The 24,773-nt window shown below is 39.7% G+C and overlaps 1 protein-coding gene across 1 annotated transcript in view; it reads left to right on the forward strand.

Moving 5' to 3' along the window:
* ARHGAP42 (Rho GTPase activating protein 42) overlaps positions 1 to 24,773 on the forward strand; it is a 294,764-nt gene that overhangs the window by 146,079 nt on the left and 123,912 nt on the right. Inside the window, exon 4 of the mRNA XM_077805596.1 lies at positions 17,420 to 17,491. Within this exon, the coding sequence (XP_077661722.1) occupies positions 17,420 to 17,491 (72 nt within the window). The remainder of the gene's footprint in view (positions 1 to 17,419; positions 17,492 to 24,773) is intronic.

Consider the following 24,773-nt stretch of genomic DNA (forward strand, 5'->3'; position numbering starts at 1 on the left):
TTGACCAATGTACATGGCAGAGGGGCATTGCTGGCACATGATGGCATAAATCACATTGGTGGATGTGCAGGTGAACGAGCCTCTGATAGTGTGGCTGATGTTATTAGGTCCTGTGATGGTGTCCCCTGAATAGATATGTGGGCACAATTGGCAACGGGCTTTGTTGCAAGGATAAGTTCCTGGGTTAGTGGTTCTGTTGTGTGGTATGTGGTTGTTGGTGAGTATTTGCTTCAGGTTGCGGGGCTGTCTGTAGGCAAGGACTGGCCTGTCTCCCAAGATTTGTGAGAGTGTTGTGAGAGTGTTGGGTCAACTTTTCATAGGTTTCAGAAGTGTTAGTCTATATCAGCAAACACAACGAGGAGTCCTTTTAAGTCTAAGTTTTAAGTGTTCTCCTACTGGTTTTTGAATGTGTATGCCATCATGTGCCAGCAATGCCCCTTGGACAGTCTCTACGCAAAAGAATAAATGGACATAAATCAGACATCAAGAATTGTAACATTCAAAAACCAGTAGGAGAGCACTTCAGTCTCCGTGGACACTCAATAACAGACTTAAAAGTCGTCATTCTTCAACAAAAAAACTTCAAAAACAGACTCCAACGAGAAATTGCAGAACTGGAATTAATTTGCAAACTGGACACCATCAAATTAGGCCTGAATAAAGACTGGGAGTGGATCGGTCACTACAAAAACTAATTTCCCTCTGCTGATACTCTCACCTTCTTGTCAGCTGTTTGAAGTGGGCCACCTTAATTGCATTGGCCTCATTAGCTCTACAAACGTTATTTTAATAAATTGGTTAGTCTCTAAGGTGCCACAAGTACTCCTTTTCTTTTTACCTACCTTGGTATTCACCCCTTCTTGTCAACTGTTGAGAATAGGCCACTTCCACCTTAATAGAATTGGCTCGTTAGCACTCACACCCCACCCACCCCCCCACTTGGTAAGGCAACTCCCATCTTTTCATGTGCTGTGTATTTATATCTGCCTACTGTATTTTCCACTCTATGCATCTGGTGAAGTGGGTTTTAGCCCACAGAAGCTTATGCCCAAATAAATTTGTTAGTCTCTAAGATGCCACAAGGACTCCTCGTTGTTTTAACTTTTTATAAATACTGCATATGAACTATCTTCTTTCAGCAATTGTTGTGGTGTACTTAAATGTAAAGTAGAATTAACATGAAAGTGTTTCCAGGTATTCTACTTGAGCAAGTCACAGTGCATGAAGGATTTATGGTACCCTTCCAAGGGCAGATCTGCTTTCACCATACAGATGACACTGTATTAAGTGGTGTAAATAAATTTTAAGATTGCCAATAAAACCTACCAACCAAGACAGCTCATTGCTACCATGTGTTATCAGAAATAACTTTCTCACTGGATACATGCAAGCTTTGTAACCTCTAACTTACTGCTAGCTGAAATGACTGATAAAATGTATTAGCAGCTTTTCTCCAGTTCAGCAGGACAGTTTTAAGCATCAGCTATCAAAATATCCTTAACAGTTCATTTGGCTTGTCAAATACTGATGCACTTAGATTGTGATGATAATGGATGCAACTTCTGCTCTGGATACAAACAGTAGTAAATAACTGAATGAGCAGGTTAAGACTTGATGGTGTTTAAAATTACACTTCAAATATTAGTGATCTGGCACTACCCAAAAATTCTGCAATTATGACTGAAATAGATTAGCATTCAAACATTAAAACTTAATTACTGTAAAATAACTGCAATTCTGGGAGTTTAAGTGTAATGATGTTTTCTCTTTAAATATTTATAAGGCAACAAAGACTGTTTTAAGCTTACTGCAAATTCGCAAATGCAGAATTTAAAACAGATGGAGTGAATATTTAGCTTTCTCCTCCAGAGACATCACAAGCAATGAATGCAATGAGAGTGAACAAGATAGTTAAGAGGAAATCATATTAAAAATAAATATTAAATGAACATGCAACTAAAATATATTGTCCAGATGTGCTAAAATGTCACTTCTTCCTACTTGCTTTCTTTAAAAAAAAAAGAAGATGGAAGTTTTACAACTCTTCCCACTTCACAGCCTTTTTAACCTTTACCTTGCCAGCACATCTACAAGCCTATCTGCTAATTATATAGTCCTATTATACTCAAACTTAATGCTTGCGTTGTTATGTAGAGCATAAGGATGCATGCATAACTATCCTATAGTAGCCATGTGATCTGCTTGCTATCACCTGTGTCCCCTTTCCATCCCTTTTCTGTCACAATTCTCGTTGTGTTGTCTGACATTAGAGTCCAATTCTGCAGTTTGCCACAATGGATAGTGCTTATGACTCATGAAGAGTTGAGCAATTCCATGAAACTACTCATTGTAATAAGCGCTACTCATGGTAGGATGTGGCCCACACCCTAAGCTTGTCCACACTTTGTACCAGAGGGCTATGTTCTGTAAAGCTCCTAGCATACTTTAGGTGTCTCAGGAGTGAGTTTCTATTGTTGATACATGAGAACCTGCCTTTGTTGACCTTCCGATCACACAGCAATGTCTAGGGAAAGAGAACTGAATTAGTAGATTTGAGTGGTGGTAGGTCGAGTTTTTGGAGGATTACTAATTTTGAAATCTGTTTTCCATTTTGTATGCCTATTTAAGTGTTGTGCATGCTCAGAGCTTACTGTGGGTTCCTTTTAAAATAAATTATCACTCCTGTCTTTGTCAGACATTCAGTTGGCCACTGTATTTTAGAACCTAGTGGTGAACACAGTTTCCGAACAGGACCTGATGACAGAAAATATACTCAGTAGAAATAATTAAATATATTGTAATGGAATATGTGGTGGAGAGCACAACACTTATTTCTGAGATTTGATGGAGTCTCATGTTAAAGAGAGGTGACATCATGTATCAGGACTGGCTGTTGACAATCATTATAGTTTAGATCAGACAAATAACTTAATGCCATATTTCTTCAGTTTCAATCTGAGCTCTCCACACATGCTCCAGATCATAGAATCATAGAATATCAGGATTTGAAGGGACCTCAGGAGATCATCTAGTCTAACCCCCTGCTCAAAGCAGGACCAATCCCCAGTTTTTTTTGCCCCACATGCAAAAAAATGCCCCCTCAAGGATTGAGCTCACAACTCTGGGTTTAGCAGGCCAATGCTCAAACCAACCGAGCTATCCCTTCCCCCAGATGGTGATATTGTAATAATCATGCTGGTAATTTAACAAATAAAAGGAAGTAGGAAGGCACAATGTTATGTTTTCATTGGGGTGCTTAAGACATGGGCTATATTCTTGTGTCTGAGTTTTGAAATGGCCTTGCTTTAATCTCTCTTCAGAGAATTTTGTAAAAATATATTAAACCAAGTATTTAAAAGAATAGGTAGTATATAGTTCATTATCCATATTTGTTTCAGTAGTTTGGGAATTTATTCTCAATAATTCTGAGATTATTAACTCACTTGTAGCTCAGATGGTCAGATGGAAATGGGGAGTTCCTTATACTTTTCTAAGCATAACTTTGCATTATAGTATTAACCAATAATTTAATGCATCATTGTGAGCGTTTATAAATGTTTGCTTAATTTATTCTTTTGTTAAGCCTGTGTTCTACTGCGTGTCTAGTGTCCCCTTCATTTAATTTATGTAACTACAGTATAGCGAAATAGTTTCTCCACATTGCTTTTTTATGCTGTTTTAAACTACTTCCTTTATGAATCATTGCTCCGCACAGTTCTGCATTTTTTTGAGATAACTTCACAGTATTCTGTGCCTGGGCAGATATCCCATGGTGCAATGTTCCACTGCTAGGCTCTCTGCATTCTGGGATTTTTCTCATGGTGCATTCTGGGGTGCCTAATAGAATTCTGGGACTTGAATCATGCCAATTGTTTAGTTTGTTCTCCTTTCCTGGCATACCATAATGCATTGTCCTTTGGCAAGCCAGCACCATTTTCAAACTGCTGTCAGACAGTTAGGAGGGAGCTCTGCTGAATGCCACAATCCTGTTATGCTGAGGCATGTCCCCAAGAGGCAGAAAAGAGTTTTGTTCAAAAAGGCAAACAGCAAACTGGGAAGACATGCAGCATAATACTTACTAGTAGAGCTTCTCTCCATAGCAGTTTCATGCTGGCTGTCTGCCTAGGTTTTGGAAAGCCTCTCCCATGCCTTGGTCTCTGGCTCATGGTATATCCTCCTAGTTGGGGTCCTTGGACACTTGGATGCATTCTAAGGCCTTCTTCCCCAAACTGTCCAGAACCCTAAACCTGGGTTCAGAGGAGGCTTCCCTTTGCAAAAATCCAATCCAGCTGCATGGGCACATGGTGGGAGCATTATCGGAGACCCTGTTCTTATTCCTTGCCTTATTGTAACTCCACTGCAGCTCCTTTGCTTTGAAGTAGCACTGATCCTTGTCCCAGGAGTATCTCTTCTGCATTTACTCTGCTAGACATTTGTAGATCTTGGCATTCCAGTGACTGCTCCTCTCCCCAGAGGGCAAGGAGGTCCAGGACCTACTGATGGGACCAAGTGGAAGCAAAGGGCATGGCTGTTATAACGGTATGTGCCTTAAGCTGCGTGAACTCACTTCAAGCTGGAATTATAAAGGGGCACATCTGATTGTGCATCAGCATTTAAATGAGGAGGTGACATCCAGAGAAGTCCAGGACATACAGGTAAACAGCTAGTCCAATTCTGTCGCTGTCCAGTGTGGCATAGCAGTAGGAAGACAGCCAGGAGCATACTAGTTAATCTGAAGTATGGATGCATATGCACAAACAGAGAAAAAACTCATTCCAGAATAGAATTATTTAACTTTCCAAAGTGGATTAATTATTGCAGGATAAGCCATCCGATAATTAGAATACAACTTTTTTATATGGATGCAAGGCAGTTTATCCCTCCAAAATTAAAGTTATTTCAAAAAAAGTTTCTGATCTAGATGAGGCCTTGTTCAGGAAAGCAGTTAAGAAAGGCATATCCTTAAAGTTAGGGTTGCACTACTGAAATTACAAAGGCAAGACATGGAAAAGTTAATATTCCAATGGCAACATTGACTTGAACTCAATTCATAAATGTGTTTTCATTTCCTGTTTTTCTGGTTAAATGTGCTGTATATTACTGTTTATTTGGTAAAATCAAACATGCATATCTGGCCTGCTATGTTATATTATGTAACATAGCTAGTTAATGTTGATGAAGTAACATTATCTCTTGCATTTCTTGACTCTGCAATTTTTAACATTGTAGCCAAAACATGTTTTTTATTTTGTTTAATGTAAGAAACTAAAACACCCACTATTTTATTTCAATGCCACTTTGAAAGCCATGGTGGATGGAAAATTAAAATGAATATTCACTTGGAAAAAATGTACTGGAAAAATTGTTCTTTGAGCCATTTATAAACATTTTTAGCCCTGATTTGTGAGTGATTTATGAGCACTCGCTTGTGGCAATTTATAAAAAACACTTGAAATAGCAAAAAGTGAGTGATAGGAAACTTAATATTGTGCTACATTTAAGTGTTTGAAGTGTTTGACCTTCTGTAGTATTTAACCCATGGTTAAAATGTTGTTTATCTTCTAAACATACTTCAGCATCAACTGAATTTCTCTGCTACTCAAAGTAGCTGAAATGGAGGGTAATATTTATAGACTTTTCCAGAAGCCCAAACAAGATATATATTAAGGATATAATGTTTGATGTTATCTGTTTGCAGCCATGAGAGCGCTTATGATAAAATTTGGATATATGTATATGCTGTTTGTAACAATTTGATAGGTATACAATTTTTCACTTTTAAAGCCTCTGGAAAATATATAATATATTTATAGAGCCATTGAATGATGTTAAATTAGTTTTCTATCCTAGTTATAATGTTTTTCTGAAACTTTTAAGGCAAAAAATATAGACTAAAATATATACCTATAAGAGTGCGGCATTTTAGTGATAACATGCTTGTGCATAATTTTATTAGACATCAAAAACTTGCATGTTAACCCACTGTTTTTATTTCCCCAAACACATTAATTTAAAGTTGTATTGATGAATAGCTGTTCATACACAGTGCTAGCTAGCAGAAAGATGATTCTTCCAGACTGTTTAAAACGTTGTATAGTGGGGAAAAAATCCTGGCAGTTATTAAATTGGTTTTCTGGCACAGCCATACATTTTAGGGGACAAGTATTTTTGTTAATAACAATATTGTTTATAGAAATACATGGCTTTGTCTGATGAATGCATTTTAATTGCCCTTTTCTAGAATTCTCAAATCAACATGAAGCAAGTGAATATTTTGTCATAATTCAGGACACGAGTCATTAAACATTTCAGGGAAATCTGTTTTGAAGTCCCAAATTTAATGTGAAGATTTCTTCTTCGTAGAGGAAGTGGACAATTTGATGCAATGTGATGCAGCATATTTCAGAAAAAAATGAGAAAGTTATTTTGTTAAACATGAAGTAAGCACAAGAAGTTTGGTTTTGTGGTCAAGGCATTTTACTGGAACTGAGATAACTTGGGCTCAGTTCCCTGCTCTGCCACAGATTGTTGTGTGCCCTTGGGCAAGTCTCTCAGTCTTTCCCTGTCTCAGTTTGTCTGCCAAATGGGGATAAGAACATCTCATTTCTCCCACCCTTCATCTGTCTTGCCTGTTTAGGGTCCAGACCTGCAAACATGTATAACTTACACAGGAGCAGTCCCACTGAAGTTACCGGAGGCACTCAGCTTGTAGGGCCAGCCTCTTGTTTATGATGAAAAGCTTCAAATAAATGTAAGATAGTTTTGTTATTATTAACTATTGATATATTTATTCAAGGGATGATAATACCCCCTCCTGAGTCTCCTATCAGTCCTAAATAAAAGTGAGTGGTCATACACCCTGAAATCTATATATGGTACAGAGTTAACTTTGGACCTGCTTCTACTCCTGTTTAAGTCAATGGGAGTTTGGCCATTCAGCTGAATAGAAGCAGGATTGAGACCCTAAGATGTCGACCCTGCAATTTGTTCCACAAGGGTGCACACACATCAGCATCAGTGGAGCTCTGCATAGGTGCAGGTGACCACCCAAGTAGAAAAAGTAGCTTAAGTTTGTAAGTATAAAGCTCATGCTCAAATAAATTGGTTAGTCTCTAAGGTGCCACAAGTACTCCTTTTCTTTTTGCGAATACAGACTAACACGGCTGTTACTCTGAAACCTGACTTTAGACTGACATAGTCACAATTGACTGGAGAGCAGCCTGAGGCCACTGGCCTCCAGAAAGATAGACAGATTTCTCATCTTTGACATTAGCTACTTCAAAGATTTACAAGCTCTTAAAATATGGGATCGATGACAAGTACCTTGACTCCATCTCTGTTAAAGACAGTCAGTTATATTCCTTATAGAACTAATGCATATTACACTTTACAGTTATACCAGGAAAGGACATTATCTTCTCCATTATCTTTTCAGTTTGCCCCTTGGAGTATTCCACAATTAAGACAACTCTTAGTTTCAAAAAGAAAATGGGTAAACTAACCTAAACTAAACTCATGTTCCCCTAATAAGAAGTAGGTAAAAATCCATATTCCCCAAATGAGAAGTAGGTCAACTGTTTGCCGCATTTACCCTTGGCTACATGACCAAGTGCATGGTGCTGCACCAAAGACCCAAATGATATATTATAGTATACTTTGGTTTTCAGTGAAACAGGTTATTCCCCTCCATCCTCTGCCCATTTACAACCTAATTTTTGCATGCTTTTCAAATATCAGTAACTGAGGGTAGATACCTTGTTAGTTAAAATAAAGTAATTTTAAAATATCAGATATTGAGATTATTTTTAGACAGAAATGTGCCAACGGGCTTCCTTTAAAAAAAAAATTTCCCTGCCCTATCCTATATGGCAGGGGTAGGCAAACTTTTTGGCCTGAGTGCCCATCAGGAACAGAAATTGTATGGCGGGCCATGAATGCTCACAACATTGGGGTTGGGGTGCAGGAGGTGGTGTGGGCTCTGATTGGGGGTGCAGGCTCTGAGGTGGGGCTGGAGATGAGAGGTTTGGGGTGCAGGAGGGTGCTCTGGACTGGGATCGAGGGGTTTGGAGAGCGGGAGGGGGATCAGGGCTGGGGCAGGCGGTTGGGGAGAGGCTCAGGGGAACATTTCATTCAGTATACTCTTATTTTTTGGAGCACAAGATCATACTCTGTCTTTGTTTAAAATCAGTACAAATTAAATGTAGGGTCAGATCAGTTTTATCTAACACATATTAAAACTTTCACTTCATCAGTTTTAACTCTTTCACCATGGTAAAACATACGTGACTACACAAATCACTCATTTAAAAACCCTAGTAAGAATTAAAACATAGGGCATGTTATTTTAATGTATTGAAAAGCTATTTTAAATAATTTTTAGACATTAAGACTCCTTTTCAGACATATACAATTGGACTTCTGGATTTACAGAGAGACTCCTCAGTAAAAAATAAGTCCCTGAAACATTCTTAATATCTTCTGCCATTCATATAATGTGTGCATGTTCCCAGGCAAAAATTAAGTTAAAATGGAATTAAGGATTTAAAGTATGTATATCAGTAAAATGCATTACAAGGAAGATGTACTGGAGCCTGATAAGCCCAGGACATTCAAAGTTAAGGTTCAGTTTGGGAGAAATCTAAACATGGCAATGCAAAGCTATCCTTAACTCTGCCCTGCATATAATGCAATAACCTTATGATTAGGTCATATTAGTTTTTATGGTCCCATATTAGATTTAACTGATTTTTGAAAAATCATTTGATTTTTTTTCCTCATTGTTCCTGATGGAGAAACTTCACTTATGAAGAAGAGCGCTGCTCTGTAATTTATGAATACTGTAGGTTGACCCAGTTATTGGAATGCTTACTGTATGAATATATTGGTTTCATTTAATAGCTTGCTATATGAGGGGAGAGGGAAATAAGCAGGAAGGACAAAAAAATAGCTCAAGATAAGCCACCCCTCAGTTAATACTAAGATTATTAGGGGACAGTATCCCAACTTTTGGTTCCGAGGATCTGGTTTAACCTCCTGCTGAGCCTACCAGGCTGATTTTGACACGTAGGGCCAAAACCTGGGAACTGATAAGAACAAAAAAACTCCAACTGTTTAAAAAGACTCTCTCTCTCTCTGCACCCCATAGAGTGTTTTAAGAACCTGGGTCAGGGTAGTGTCGTTCAGGGCCTGGTCTAAGAGAAGGAGAAGTAAAAGCATGAGGCCTAACATCTGAGGGAATACACTCAGAAGGACGTGGAAGGGGATAGAGGTGCAGCTAGTCCTGCAGCCATGACATGCAACAGGATTCAGTGAGTTTAAAAAGATAGGAAGTTTTAAGGGTCTGCATTATTTTGTTACTGTGATCATTCATTGTAAATAAAAAGTAATTTAAGTAAATTCTCAGAAGATTAATTCTGTAATCAGTGCTGTAATTTTGGGGAGGATACACTGTATTCTTCATGCATGATAAAAGTGATTGAATCCCTTCTTTAAGTGCAATCAACAGGATGGCAATAACTAGTTTCTAATAAATAGTGTACGTGTGTGTGTCCATGTGTGTCTGAAAAAGAAAGTAGCATTTTCTTAAAGGGTTTCTGATCTGAAGTTTTGAAAAATTATGAACTGAAAAGAAAGGGTTGGAATAGAAAAGCTCAGTAACCTTAACTGTATGCGTGGCCAACCAGAATAACTATGATTACATGTTTTTTATATACTTTTACCTATGCTGCTAACTAGAGTTAGTCGAAAATGTCAAAGTTAGAAATTTTGGTTGTTTTTTGGTAACATTTGTATCCCTTTTTTTTGGGTACAAGATCTAGTACAAGTCTCAAACTTTGTCAAAGTATCATTTCCCTATTATCTCTTCCTGTTGTACCGTAAGTTACTGTGAAATTGCCTTCTCTCATCTAAAATGCTACTGTGCTTATACCACAGAACACAAAACAAATTATATTGTTTGATCTAGGTTAGGGGAGCTATCATTAAGTAATAATAGGGAATGGACAGTATAGTATTCAAGAACCGATCAATAATTGATAGAAGAAGCTTTTAAAACTTCTTAAAAGGAGAGTCTAATTTTAAAAAATGCTTTTGGGGAAAAGATGTCTATTTTTTTTAACAGAATGAGGAGTTCTGATGTTGCTATTTACAGCAAACCTTTATAGTCTTATTGACATCATCCCTCTGTTTTGCATTTCTTTGATCTTAACCTTGGCACAGTAACTGAGCAAGCAAGGGAACATGAGTTTTGCAGGAAGTGAGATGCTTTATTAAACTGTTACTTTGAAAACCTTAAATGACACCACAAAACTTGCAGTCCTTTTTGGTCATTGTAAATGTTTGGAGCGGATCAGTAGTTGGGAAGAGTGACTACCTAGTTGTTAGGCAGACCAGAAGTTAGGTGCTTAGTTTTATGGCCTGTGTTATTCAGAAGGTCAGACTAGATCATAGAATCATAGAATATCAGGGTTGGAAGGGACCTCAGGAGGTCATCTAGTCCAACCCCTGCTCAAAGCAGGACCAATCCCCAATTAAATCATCCCAGCCAGGGCTTTGTCAAGCCTGACCTTAAAAACTTCTAAGGAAGGAAATTCTACCACCTCCCTAGGTAACGCATTTCAGTGTTTCACTACCCTCCTAGTGAAAAAGTTTTTTCTAATATCCAACCTAAACCTCCCCCACTGCAACTTGAGACCATTACTCCTTGTCCTGTCCTCTTCTACCACTGAGAATAGTCTAGAACCATCCTCTCTGGAACCACCTCTCAGGTAGTTGAAAGCAGCTATCAAATCCCCCCTCATTCTTCTCTTCTGCACACTAAACAATCCCAGTTCCCTCAGCCTCTCCTCATAAGTCATGTGTTCCAGACCCCTAATCATTTTTGTTGCCCTTCGCTGGACTCTTTCCAATTTATCCACATCCTTCTTGTAGTGTGGGGCCCAAAACTGGACACAGTACTCCAGATGAGGCCTCACCAATGTTGAATAGAGGGGGACGATCACGTCCCTCGATCTGCTGGCTATGCCCCTCCTTATACATCCCAAAATGCCATTGGCCTTCTTGGCAACAAGAGCACACTGCTGACTCCTATCCAGCTTCTCGTCCACTGTCACCCCTAGGTCCTTTTCCGCAGAACTGCTGCCTAGCCATTCGGTCCCTAGTCTGTAGCTGTGCATTGGGTCCTTCTGTCCTAAGTGCAGGACCCTGCACTTATCCTTATTGAACCTCATCAGATTTCTTTTGGCCCAATCCTCCAATTTGTCTAGGTCCCTCTGTATCCTATCCCTGCCCTCCAGCGTATCTACCACTCCTCCCAGTTTAGTATCATCCACAAATTTGCTGAGAGTGCAATCCACACCATCTTCCAGATCATTTATGAAGATATTGAACAAAACCGGCCCCAAGACCAACCCCTGGGGCATTCCACTTGACACCGGCTGCCAACTAGACATGGAGCCATTGATCACTACCCATTGAGCCCGACAATCTAGCCAACTTTCTACCCACCTTATAGTGCATTCATCCAGCCCATACTTCTTTAACTTGCTGACAAGAATACTGTGGGAGACCGTGTCAAAAGCTTTGCTAAAGTCAAGAAACAATACATCCACTGCTTTCCCTTCATCCACAGAACCAGTAATCTCATCATAGAAGGCGATTAGATTAGTCAGGCATGACCTTCCCTTGGTGAATCCATGCTGACTGTTCCTGATCACTTTCCTCTCATGTAAGTGCTTCAGGATTGATTCTTTGAGGACCTGCTCCATGATTTTTCTGTGGACTGAGGTGAGGCTGACTGGCCTGTAGTTCCCAGGATCCTCCTTCTTCTCTTTTTTAAAAATTGGCACTACATTAGCCTTTTTCCAGTCATCCGGGACTTCCCTTGTTCGCCACGAGTTTTCAAAGATAATGGCCAATGGCTCTACAATCACAGCCGCCAATTCCTTTAGCACTCTCGGATGCAACTCGTCCGGCCCCATGGACTTGTGCACATCCAGCTTTTCTAAATAGTCCCTAACCACCTCTTTCTCCACAGAGGGCTGGCCATCTATTCCCCATGTTATGATGCCCAGCGCAGCAGTCTGGGAGCTGACCTTGTTAGTGAAGACAGAGGCAAAAAAAGCATTGAGTACATTAGCTTTTTCCACATCCTCTGTCACTAGGTTGCCTCCCTCATTCATTAAGGGGCCCACACTTTCCTTGGCTTTCTTCTTGTTGCCAACATACCTGAAGAAACCCTTCTTGTTACTCTTAACATCTCTCGCTAGCTGCAGCTCCAGGTGCGATTTGGTCTTCCTGATTTCATTCGTACATACCTAAGCAATATTTTTATACTCTTCCCTGGTCATATGTCCAACCTTCCACTTCTTGTAAGCTTCTTTTTTATGTTTAAGATCCGCTAGGATTTCACCGTTAAGCCAAGCTGGTCGCCTGCCATATTTACTATTCTTTCGACACATCGGGATGGTTTGTCCCTGTAACCTCAACAGGGATTCCTTGAAATAGAGTCAGCTCTCCTGGACTCCTTTCCCCTTCATGTTAGTCCCCCAGGGGATCCTACCCATCTGTTCCCTAAGGGAGTCGAAGTCAGTCTGCCTTGGAATCTATGAAAGCCCTGGTGCCGTTGTACTCCACCAGAGTATTGCCATTGACTTCAGCGGGGCCAGCTATTTCACCCCCGGATTCAGTTTCCACCTATGCAAATTATGTACTGTTTGACCATGGTCAAATGCCTCTGTCTGCCCGTGTAAACCTTCTTGTTTCAGAGCATAAAACAACCTCCAGCTGAGGGTTCAGTAAGAACTGTCTCTATGGGCAAGTTATTCCATAACTACCCACTATAGTATTTTTTGCATCTTTCTGTGAAGCATGAAGTACTGGCCATTATCAGAGATTGGATAGTGGACTTGATGGGCCACTTGGTCTGCAAATTCCTGTGTTCCTAGATGGGTATATTGACTGTACCTTTCTTGTAAGGGTGTTGAATTAATTGTTTGCAAATTTCCTCAACATCCTTGACTGAAAAGCATTATATACATGCAAATAATTATTGACTTTACAGTTTTAATTTGATAATTTAGTTTTTTTCAAGATGCTGTACTCTGAATCTCAGATTTATGGGAGAGTTTATTCCTTTGGTGTTATTCCTTCTATTAATATATATATACACCTATATATATATATAGCTTTTAGAAGTAGCTGTTACAGCGATAGGTCATCCAAATCAGTAAAGTAATAATTAGTGCAAAGTCCATTGGACAAGAGTAATGATGCCCATTAGTTTTAGAATTTGTTTTTAAATTCAAAAAGGGAAATCTAGCTTCATTCTACAAAGTGAGAGATTATTACATGGAAAATCCTTTTTAAAATCTGAATAAATCTTAGATGCTCAAAGTACTTCCCATTGATTTTCACCATCAGTGAGAAGATATAATTAATGATTTCAACAGTTTAAGATAGATGGTGATGTAAGAACATTATTATTTTCTCCATGCTCTCAATTATCTCTTTCTCTCTCTTATCATATAATATAGTGAGTGTGTGTGTGTGTGTGTGTGTGTGTGTGTATATATATATACACACTATACTATATATATATATACACACATATATATATAAAAATATAATATTGGCCACTCAGTAAAGGAAAGCTCAAAGAAAGGTCGAGAACTTTACTTGTAAAAATCATATCATATATGCATTAGTATTGCAAAATGACACATTTTGGAGGGTTATTGTAAAGATTATCCAGTGCTCAGTCATGCAATAGATTATTTTAGCCAAAAAATATCAACAAATGAGATGCCAAAACAAGCCAACCATAATATAATGTAATTCCAGTGATAGGAACCAGTAATGAAAAGAAAATAAATGTGCAAGGCAGAAGTTCTACCAGCTGTATATTTATGTTTTATCCAAGCTAGCCCAGCAAAGTCCAATGAAGATAGAGAGGGAGTCTTTACACAGCTGAGCAACCTGAATCCTGTAATGAGGTCTGTTGAAATGCATCTGCCAGGATTCTCTCCAATAGTTTATTGGCAGGCTTCTCTTCCCAAAATAAATACTCCTTCCTGGCTTGTCTAATGCATAATTTAGCCAGGAAGAGGATTGCCACATCAGTGTTCTGTCATCAGAAGCGTTCGTCATTGGGACTAATGTGCAGCATTCTGTCTGTGTATCTCGACTTAGTTCAGGAGACTATTTCTATATTTATTTAAATGAATATATTCTTTTAATTTCTGGCTACATCCATTGCCCATTCCTAATTCTAAATTCCCTTGTGTACAAAGTACAGTGGTCCTGCTGGTTCTTGGAACACTTGTTTCTTGGCATCTCCTTATAATGCCATATGATTGTATATAAATTAGCTCTTTCACAATGTCTAGAGCAGGGACCATTTTGTATTCTGAGATTTCACTGCAATGGAATTTGCAGCAGATGATTTTTGCTTCATAAGTTAAACTGTCGGTTAACAGTAAAAGGCAAGTTTCTCTCATTTGAAGGTTGTGAAGAAAGCCTTTAAAATATGAACTGCTTTGAGTGGTCTCCTGAGTTTGCACGCAAGGCACATGAAAGTGACAACTCTGAGTGTTGTGAACAGCTTCATTCAGCTCAGTGTGGTGTTAACGCTGAAGACAAATAGTGATTATTTATATCAATATTAACTTTTTTACTGATGGTTATAAAGAGAAGCATTCATCTTGTATGTGTATAGTTGTTGGATGCCGCAACGAATATTGGTACACTGGGAAATGTGGCAAATGGTTGTTAGACAGTAGGAATTCAAGTCTCCACCAAAAATCTCAGTTTCTTTCCTCGTGGGAGTAGGGGAAAAAGAGAGACATCCATTCTGTAGTGCCAAAGATCTCAACATCCCTTCTTGTGCCAAACATTAAAACAATCTCCCTTGCTTTTATAGATGCTGTCAGGACCTATAGTTTCCTCCTCACAAACATATTCAATGCAGGTGTGTCCCTGAACTGAGCTTTGTGAGGCCTAGGTTCTCTTCCTGGCTGTGCCACAGACCTGCCATGTGACCTTGAGCAAGTCACTTCACCTCTGTTTGACTCTCTTGGCCTTGCCTGTCCTATCTATTTAGAATGCAAGCTCTTTGGGACTTGGTCTCTCTGACTATGTGTTTGGATAGTGCCTAGCACATAAGGGCCCCAATCTCAGTTCAGATCTCTAGTTGCTACCTTAAGTACATATAATAAATCAGAATGTCAGTGAAAAATGACAGTTTAGGGAACAGCATAACATTTAATTCAGTATCAAAATTAATAAGACAGGAAATACTTTATAGTACTGACTGTCATATTTTATTCAATAAAAGCTCAGTGTAGTCACGCTGGCATAGAAGTGCAAGGCCAAGTGTATTCAAGTGAGGTCTGGTCTCAAGATTTCTAGTTTTGTTGGCCACATTTCTGTTATTTTTTATCATGTCTGCAGGACATTCGACCATATGCTAGATTTTAGTATTTAGTCTTTGTCATAAACACGGTCAGCTGTGGTGTCAGTTGTTATGGTTTTCAGCTTGGTCACTTTGGGCCACCACATCATCAAACTTGTCGAGTGCTGCTAGTCACCTTACTTTTTCTACTATTAAGTAGGTATGGCAATATGAGAGTTTTGCTTTTTTTCACCTACCTTCTGTCCACTGGGACCACCTGGCTGAGAAAGTGACTGTGTGAGCTTTGGGAATGAAATCTTAGTTTTGAAAAAGTCTGCTTGCTGAATTTTTGTTTATATTTTACAGATTAGTTTGTATGGACTATTATAGCCCTTTGGGAAGCTTTCATGCTATAATAGCACTGTGTCTTGTCGCTTATTATGTAAAAGCTACCACAGCATTACTCATTCATATCTGTCTTATTTACATTAGCCCATCCTCCCTAGCTGCCAAGATCCAAATGTGGAATGCAATGTATTTGGTAAAGACCAGAAATGAGAGAACAAACAATTATTTATGCAGGAAACTTAAAATGTTTTGCTATTAATCCTTTAAGGTAAATAACTTTGTATAATCAGTTTTTTTATTCTTTATTTCTGAGGTGAATAATTTACAACAATAAAAAAGGGGGGACACCAAATTTGTGTGAGAGTTGCATATCTTTGCAACTAAAGTCAGTGACATGACTCAGAATGAGGCTCATATAAAAAGACTTCCTCTGGCTGTTGTGTCTAAACCTGAAAATGGATGATTTCTTATAGAAATGTTTGCAAAAAGATTGAGTATGGTGGTTTTTTTAAGTGGTATTGCATGGCAAAAAGTTAAATAAATTAAGATAGCAAAATAAATGAATATATCCTTCCTAGCCAAAACCTAATGAGTGACTTACATGCCACATAACCCTTAGCTTTGAGGTTAAGTAAGGTTTAAATAATGCACAAACATTTTTGTTTGCCTGATGCAGTGGGGTGAGTTTCACTCTAAGTCAGGGGTTCCCAAACTTGGTTTACAGCTTGTTCAGGGTAAGCCCCTGGCGGGCCTCAAGATGCTTTGTTTACCTGAGTGTCTGCAGGTACGGCCACTCGCAGCTCCCAGTGGCTGCGTTTCGCTGTTCCCAGCCAATGGGAGCTGAGGGAAATGGCACAGGCTGGGCTGGGCCACCACTTCCCACAGCTCCCATTGGCCGGAACAAGCCGCGAACCAAGTTTGGGAACCCCTGGTCTAAGTGAACAGACAAACAATGGAAAAGAATGAAAGCTATCACATAATTAGGGCTTCCAGGTTAAGTGTAAGAGGATAAAATTACCCCATAGCCATTTTTCAGTTTATTAATAAAAAATAAACATGATAGTTGCCAATTTTATATATTTCGTAACTTTTTTCAGCTTTCCTTTTGGATTATTCCCTTAACTGGCGTGGCTAGATGATCAGAGGGGATTGCTGAAATGACTAAGCTATCCATTTGTGCACATAACTAGTCTATATAATCATGTTCCTAAGACTGTTACCTTTGTCTTCTCCCAAGTTTTGCCAGATTGTTTTACTTCCAGTTGTTGCATCTTGTCTGAAATTAGATTGTAAACTCTAAATTTCAGGGAAAAAGAACACCAGGAATCCTATGTATGCAGCATGTGTACTTTTTATTTGTTTTAAATTGACAAATATAATTAAGTTTTAATTATTTATGATGATGCTTCATAATACATTGGGAAATGTTTTGTAGTATACTTTATAAAAGCAAAGAAGCGTTACCTGCACTGTACGGTTAAACCTTGTATGGTAAAACCTTCATTGACCACTGTGATGAAACGGTTATACCTTCATTGACCACTGTGATGAAACCACTGGGTTTTTATCAGGTTTGTAGATTAGCAAAGTGAGATTTACTGAAGTAGTACTGTCGCTCCCAACTTTCTTTAAATACTATATATGAAAAGAGACACATTTGAATATTTATGTTTGACATTTCAGATCCAGAATGCCAATGATGTGTTAATAGCACCACTGGAAAAGTTTCGTAAAGAACAAATAGGTGCAGCGAAAGTAAGGAACCGATTCTTATTTATTTTATATTTGCTTGATGTTCACTCTATGTTGATTGTTAGATTACAGACATTTTAAAGTAATGATACCATTGTTCTCAGTGTATATGTGTATTGATAAATTGGACTTTAGTTCTTTGCTTCAGAGGAGTGGAACATTTTAGAAAGCACATTTTAAGATTCTGGATATATTGCATACCTTAGGCACTAACGGAACCTTTTCTTTTGTAGCAAATCTGCCATATCCTTTAGTTGACTTTATTTTCTGGTATTTAGGTTTAATTCAATCCCATATGAAAAACCAAAAAGTAACTGAGAAATAATTGCAGACACTTATTTTTGACAAGCCCAGAGTCATTCTAACGTACATTGTGAACATTTCCAATGATCCTATCCTAGCAGCTGAAGAAGCAGCGAAAGCAGGAACCTTGAGAGAACTTTTTACAGTTTTGTCCGTCCTATGTTCATTGGCTGTTTGCTCCAGTCCTCTCTCTCCCCCTCCATCACAGTCTCTTCACCTCACCACACCTGACACGTTTACCCTCTTCTCTCCTACTTCATTTCCCTTTTCTTTCCATTTATCTTAATCCCTCCTACGTAAATCCAATATCACACCCCCTCTTACAAGTATGGAAATAATGTGATGTTTGCTGCCATCACATTGTTCACTCTGCTTGTGTGTTAGATCCCTGCCTCACCTTGTGTCTATCATGTCTAGTTAGATAGCAAGCTCTTTGGGGGTAGGGACTGTTTACTATGGTGTTTTTTACAATACGGCTTAGCACAATGCGGCCCCATTCTTGGTTGTCCCTTAAGCACTGCCATAATAAACATGAAGAAAAGGAGTACTTGTGGCACCTTAGAGACTAACCAATTTATTTGAGCATGAGCTTTCGTGAGCTACAGCTCACTTCATCAGATGCATACCGTGGAAACTGCAGTAGACTTTATATATACACAGAGAATATGAAACAATACCTCCTCCCACCCCACTGTCCTGCTGGTAATAGCTTATCTAAAGTAATCAGCAGGTTAGGCCATTTCCAGCACAAATCCAGGTTTTCTCACCCTCCACCCCCCCACACAAATTCACTCTCCTGCTGGTGATAGCCCATCCAAAGTGACAACTCTTTACACAATGTGCATGATAATGAAGTTAGGCCATTTCCTGCACAAATCCAGGTTCTCTCACTCCCTCACCCCCCTCCGAAAACCCACCCCCATACACACACAGACTCACTCTCCTGCTGGTAATAGCTCATCCAAACTGACCACTCTCCAGTTTAAATCCAAGTTAAACCAGAACATCGGGGGGGGGGGGGGGGGTAGGAAAAAACAAGAGGAAATAGGCTACCTTGCATAATGACTTAGCCACTCCCTAAGTCTCTATTTAAGCCTAAATTAATAGTATCCAATTTGCAAATGAATTCCAATTCAGCAGTTTCTCGCTGGAGTCTGGATTTGAAGTTTTTTTGTTTTAAGATAGCGACCTTCATGTCTGTGATTGCGTGACCAGAGAGATTGAAGTGTTCTCCGACTGGTTTATGAATGTTATAATTCTTGACATCTGATTTGCGAATACAGACTAACACGGCTGTTACTCTGAAACCTGTCATAATAAACATGAGTAATAATAATTTTGTGCATTTGGGACTCTGTAAAAACTTAAACAATTGATAAACAAAACTGATGAAAGAAAGGAGAAATGAAAAAAGAATGTTGGCTATAACCCACTTCATCAGATGCATGGAGTGGAAAATACAGTAAGCAGGTATAAATATACAGCACGTGAAAAGATGGAAGTTGCCTTACCAAGTGTGGGGGGAGGGGAGTCAGTGCTAACGAGGCCAATTCAATTAGGGTAGATGTGGCCCATTCCCAACAGTTGACAAGAAGGGGTGAATATCAACATCTGTTTCAGATTTGGGAATGATTTATACCGTCAAGTCAGCGGTGCAGCTATGGGTACCCGCATGGCTCCACAGTATGCCAGCATTTTTATGGCTGACTTAGAACAATGCTTCCTCAGATCTCGTCCCCTAGCGCCCCTACTCTACTTGCACTACATTGATGACATCTTCATCATCTGGAGCCATGGAAAGGAGGCCCTTGAGGAATTCCATCTGGATTTCAACAATTTCCACCCCACCATCAACCTCAGCCTGGACCAGTCCACAAAAGAAATCCACTTCCTGGACACTACAGTACAAATAAGCGATGGTTACATAAACACCTCCCTATACCGGAAACCTACTGACCATTATACTTACTTACATGCCTCCAGCTTTCATCCAGACTACATCACACGATCCATTGTCTACAGCCAAGCCCTAAGATACAACCACATTTGCTCCAATCCTTCAGACAGAGACAAACACCTACAGGATCTCTATCAGGAGTTCTTAAAACTACAATACCTACCCGGGAAAGTGAAGAAACAGCTTGACAGAGCAAGAAGGGTACCCAGAAGTCACCTACTACAGGACAGGCCCAGCAAAGAAAGTAACAGAACGCCACTAGCCATCACCTACAGCCCCCAAATAAAACCTCTCCAGTGCATCATCAAGGATCTACAACCTATCCTGAAGGACGATCCCTCACTCTCACAGACCTTGGGAGACAGGCTAGTCCTCGCTTACAGACAGCCCCCCAACCTGAAGCAAATACTCACCAGCAACTACACACCACACAACAGAAACACTAACCCAGGAACCAAACTCTGGAACAAACCCCCTTGCCAACTCTATTCAAGGGACACCATCATAGGACCCAACCACATCAGCCACACTATCAAGGACTCATTCACTTGCACATCTACCAGTGTGATATATGCCATCATGTGCCAGCAATGCTCCTCTGCCATGCACACTGGCCAAACCAGACAGTCTCTACGCAAAAGAATAAATGGACACAAATCGGACATCAAGAACTGTAATATTCAAAAACCAGTAGGAGAGCACTTCAATCTCCCTTGACCCTCAATAACAGAATTAAAAGTTGCCATTCTTCAATAAAAAAACTTACAAATAAACTTCAAAGAGAAATTGCAGAACTGAAATTAATTTGCAAACTTTACACCATCAAATTAGGCCTGAATAAAGACTGGGAGTGGCTGGGTCACTACAAAAAATAATTTTCGCTCTGTTGATACTCACACCTTCTTGTCAACTGCTTGGAATGAGCCACATCCACCTTGATTAAATTGGCCTCATTAGCACTACAAAAAGTAAATTTCCCTCTCTTGTCGTTCACCCCTTGTTGTCAACCCTAATTGAACTGGCCTTGTTAGCACTGACCCCCCACTTAGTAAAGCAATTCCCATCTTTTCATGTGCTGTATATTTATACCTGCTTGCTGTATTTTCCACTCCATCCATCTGATGAAATGGTTTATAGCCCACAAAAGCTTATGCCCAAATAAATGTGTTAGTCTCTAAGGTGCCACAAGGACTTCTCATTTTTTTGCTGATGCAGACTAACACGGCTACCCCTCTGAAACAAAAAAGAATGTTTTTTAAATGGGTGGAGAAACAGTCAGATGAACTGACTCACCTCCAACTCCTTACACAGAGGTCTGTGTCTCCTCTGGGCGCAGCAGAGGTGGAGAATGGCAAAGCAGCTGGTTGTGGCTCCCTCATTCTAAGAACAGCCACGGTCTTGTTCAATCCTTGGTATAGTTTAGAACTACCTTGGGGCTATTCTAAACTGTGCTCTGGATGTAGTGGTCCCAAAGGGGCACTGCAGATTATCAGAGCTCAGTGTGCTTTGGCCATGTCTCCTTCTGTCTCCAGACCCCTCTGGGCTGCAGTGTCCAGATATTTCTTCCATATGGAGAATCTCTAGTCAGTGGTTTAAGACAGCTATGCAGTTAGCAGAGCGGCACGAAGGACTGTACAAGGCTCAGTATTGAGCCCAGGGAACCTGGGAGCATGTTCAGAAAAGGAGTTTCCTAGGTGTAGTCTCTCAATCTAGAAAGCCCTATTTCCAGCTCAATGTAGAATTCTTAAGGTACACAGAACTCTGCAGATTAGTTGCCTTGGAGAGTCTTAAAGGGTACAATAAGGGTAAGGGTACAATAAGTCTTAAAGGGTACTTTAAGTTGCCTTGGAGAGTCTTAAAGGGTACAATAAGTCTTAAAGGGTACTTTAATAAGGTGCATGATTCTGGTACCAGCCAGTGCTGGAAGAGGGCCTCCTCCCTGATTGAACTAACCTCGTTATCCGTAGCCTGATTCTTGCTTGCATATTTATACCTGCCTCTGGAAATTTCCAGTACATGCATCTGACAAAGTGAGTATTCACCCATGAAAGCTTATGCTCCAATACATCTGTTAGTCTATAAGGTGCCACAGGACTCTTTGCCTTGAGTACATGTACTGCTTCTGAGATATTGTACCCTTGATTTAAAACTTCGCTGATAGATTATCTGGGAAATCTTTCAATTTTTAATATTGCTTTGGTTTGAAGAAACCATTCTAGTTTTGTTTAGTTCTTGTATAAAGAGCATAATGTGGGGGGCCTATAAAATAAGTAATAGTGCCTGCACTCTTTCTGCATCAGAGCAGATTCACAGAAGGAGAAAATATCTATGGGAAGAGGAAAAATGGAGAATGTAAGTGATAATATTTGAGTGTTTTCTGTACTACTCCTGTGAGTGTGTAGCAGGGAGATGGAGAACCCTCTGTACAGGAACTAAACACACATTTCGAGCAGATTCCTGCTGTGGACTTGTGGTCAGACTTCTGTGGACAAAGAAGATGTTTTCTTCCCTCATGTTTGATATTTTTTGTGTGTACAGTTGCATGCTTTCCTCACCACACCCATGTCCTGCTATGTAGATGCAGAACATGGGAATTTGTTTTTAACTATGCTGCAAATAAATAGAGTTTAATGCCATCTGAGAATGCTTTCTCTTTTTTCAGCAGTTTTCATTCCTACATACATTGAAAGTTGTTTGATTCTTTGGATTGCTATTTAATTTTGTAATAACATAGCTTTAGGGATGTGATTGCCTTTTCTGTAGAGACTCACTGTGTTGTTGACAGGCGTTCTGTCTGGAGAAGCTAAACAAGACTCTATCCAGAGATCATTAACATGGCTTCTTAGTCAGGATGCTGAGGTCATTATAGAGCAATGTGCAGCACTCCCTGTCCCCTTTAGATATATGCAATCAGTGAGTCTCTAGACAGTTAATACTTCTGTGTTTGGAGATAGCTCACTCCCGGTTGCTGTTGCCATTAACAATAACACCAAACACTTTGTATAGGGCTCTCCCTGGGCAGAGCACTTTACAAACATTAATTAATTCTAACAGCATCCCTGTTGGATAGGCATTTGTCCCCATTTCATAACTGGGGTGAAAGGGACATGCAGAGGTCAAGAGACTTGTCCAAGCCACACAACAACTTAGTGGCTGAGTTAGGACTGGAACCCAGATCTTCCAACTCAGTCCTGTGTCTATTCCATTAGACCTCGTTACCTCTCTTTTGGACCATTAGGTTCCTGGGTTGACACCTGTTAGGTTCAGCCACCAGACAGGAGCTCTACTAGTTGGTTGTTTTAGAAAACTCTAAAATAAATATATTTGTGTTTTCTTCTTCTGCTTTGCCTGAGTTCAACTGTCAGCTTCAGCGCTGGGATATTCAGACCACCCACATAGTCTAGAGTATGATTGGGTATGATATGAGGTGGATCTGTTAAATGAAATAGTTTCAAAGGGCATTGAGATGAATGAGAGCAGCACAAAGAGATGACAATTAATTACACTTAATGTTCTTAAAAAAAAAAAAAAGCCTGAAAACCTCTAACAAGAATGGTAAATCTGTGAAGTACAATAGGAATGGGTTAGTAATAAAGGTATGCAAAACTGAGGCTATGTTGACACTACAAATTACTTTGGTATAATTTACATCACTCAGGGGTGTGAATAATCCCCACCCCCAAGCAATGTAAGTTATACCAACCTAAGCACCACTGTGGACAGTGCTGTGTCAGTGATAGAGCTTCTCCTGCCAACATAGCTACCGCCTCGCATGAGGCAGGACTTATTAAGCCAAAGGAAGAGCTCTCTCCCATCAGTTTAGCGCATCTTCACCAGAATCTGCAGTGTAGACATAGCCTGAGGGGTATTACAGTGCCAGAGATGGTATGAACATTTATCTCAATCTCTGTTCACCTGGCTTCAGCTTTGACCAAACCAAATGCTTAATAATTGGTCAAAACTGCGAGTTTCTTAAAAAAACTCTTTAGTTAACACAGGTTTGCATGAAGATTTGTGAACCTTTGGCTGAATGTGGAATGATCTCTGCATATGTAACAAACTGGAAATCCGGTTTGGACTTTTGTAACAAAAGTTTCACAGCACTCTAAGGATGTCTGTACACAGGGATTTCATTAATATTGACATCTTCACTGGGCCCACAAACTCTCTGGATAGTAGTAAAGGTGCCAAAGACGCAAATCTCACCACCTTCTGTTCCGACAGGGAAGGTGCATTTCTTTGAACTTGCTTTTTTCTAACATAAACTCACAGCAGCATGTACATTTAAAAAGATCAAAATCCTAACAAAACAAAACAGCCCTACCAAAGAACACAATAAACTGCACACACAGTTCTACCCCTGAAGAGAAGATGGGAGAGAAAACAAATCACAGATAACAGATGTTAGTCACATTGCGAATGCACTACTGCAAATTGCTCAGATACTACGGTGATGTGTGTATAAGAACCTATCTAGAATAGAACAAAAAAACACAATATATTTAGAGGTGATTTTTGTCTGATTTTTTGGGGGTGTGGGAGAAATTAGGCATGCAGAGGTCCATCTGTTTGCATTTGGAAAGGAAGATGATGTCTGTCTGTATCTGTACAAGTTTTTTCATGAAGTTGATAGATTTCCACTCCATACGGCTAAATGCAGTGCCTTGCATAATGACAGGTTTCAGAGTAGCAGCTGTGTTAGTCTGTATTCACAAAAAGAAAAGGAGTACTAGTGGCACCTTAGAGACTAACCAATTTATCTGAGCATAAGCTTTCGTGAGCTACAGCTCACTTCATCGGATGCATTCAGTGGAAAATACAGTGAGGAGATTTATATACACACAGAACATGAAAAAATGGGTGTTATCATACACATTGTAAGGAGAGTGATCACTTAAGATGAGCTATTACCAGCAGGAGAGCGGGGGAAAGGAAGGGGAGAAAATCAAGGTGGGCCATTGCCAGCAGTTAACAGGCACGTCTGAGGAGCAGTGGGGGGTGGGAAGTAAACACGGGGAAATAGTT

Source organism: Eretmochelys imbricata, chromosome 1 (assembly GCF_965152235.1).
Source record: "Eretmochelys imbricata isolate rEreImb1 chromosome 1, rEreImb1.hap1, whole genome shotgun sequence".
Taxonomy (NCBI): Eukaryota; Metazoa; Chordata; order Testudines; family Cheloniidae; genus Eretmochelys; species Eretmochelys imbricata.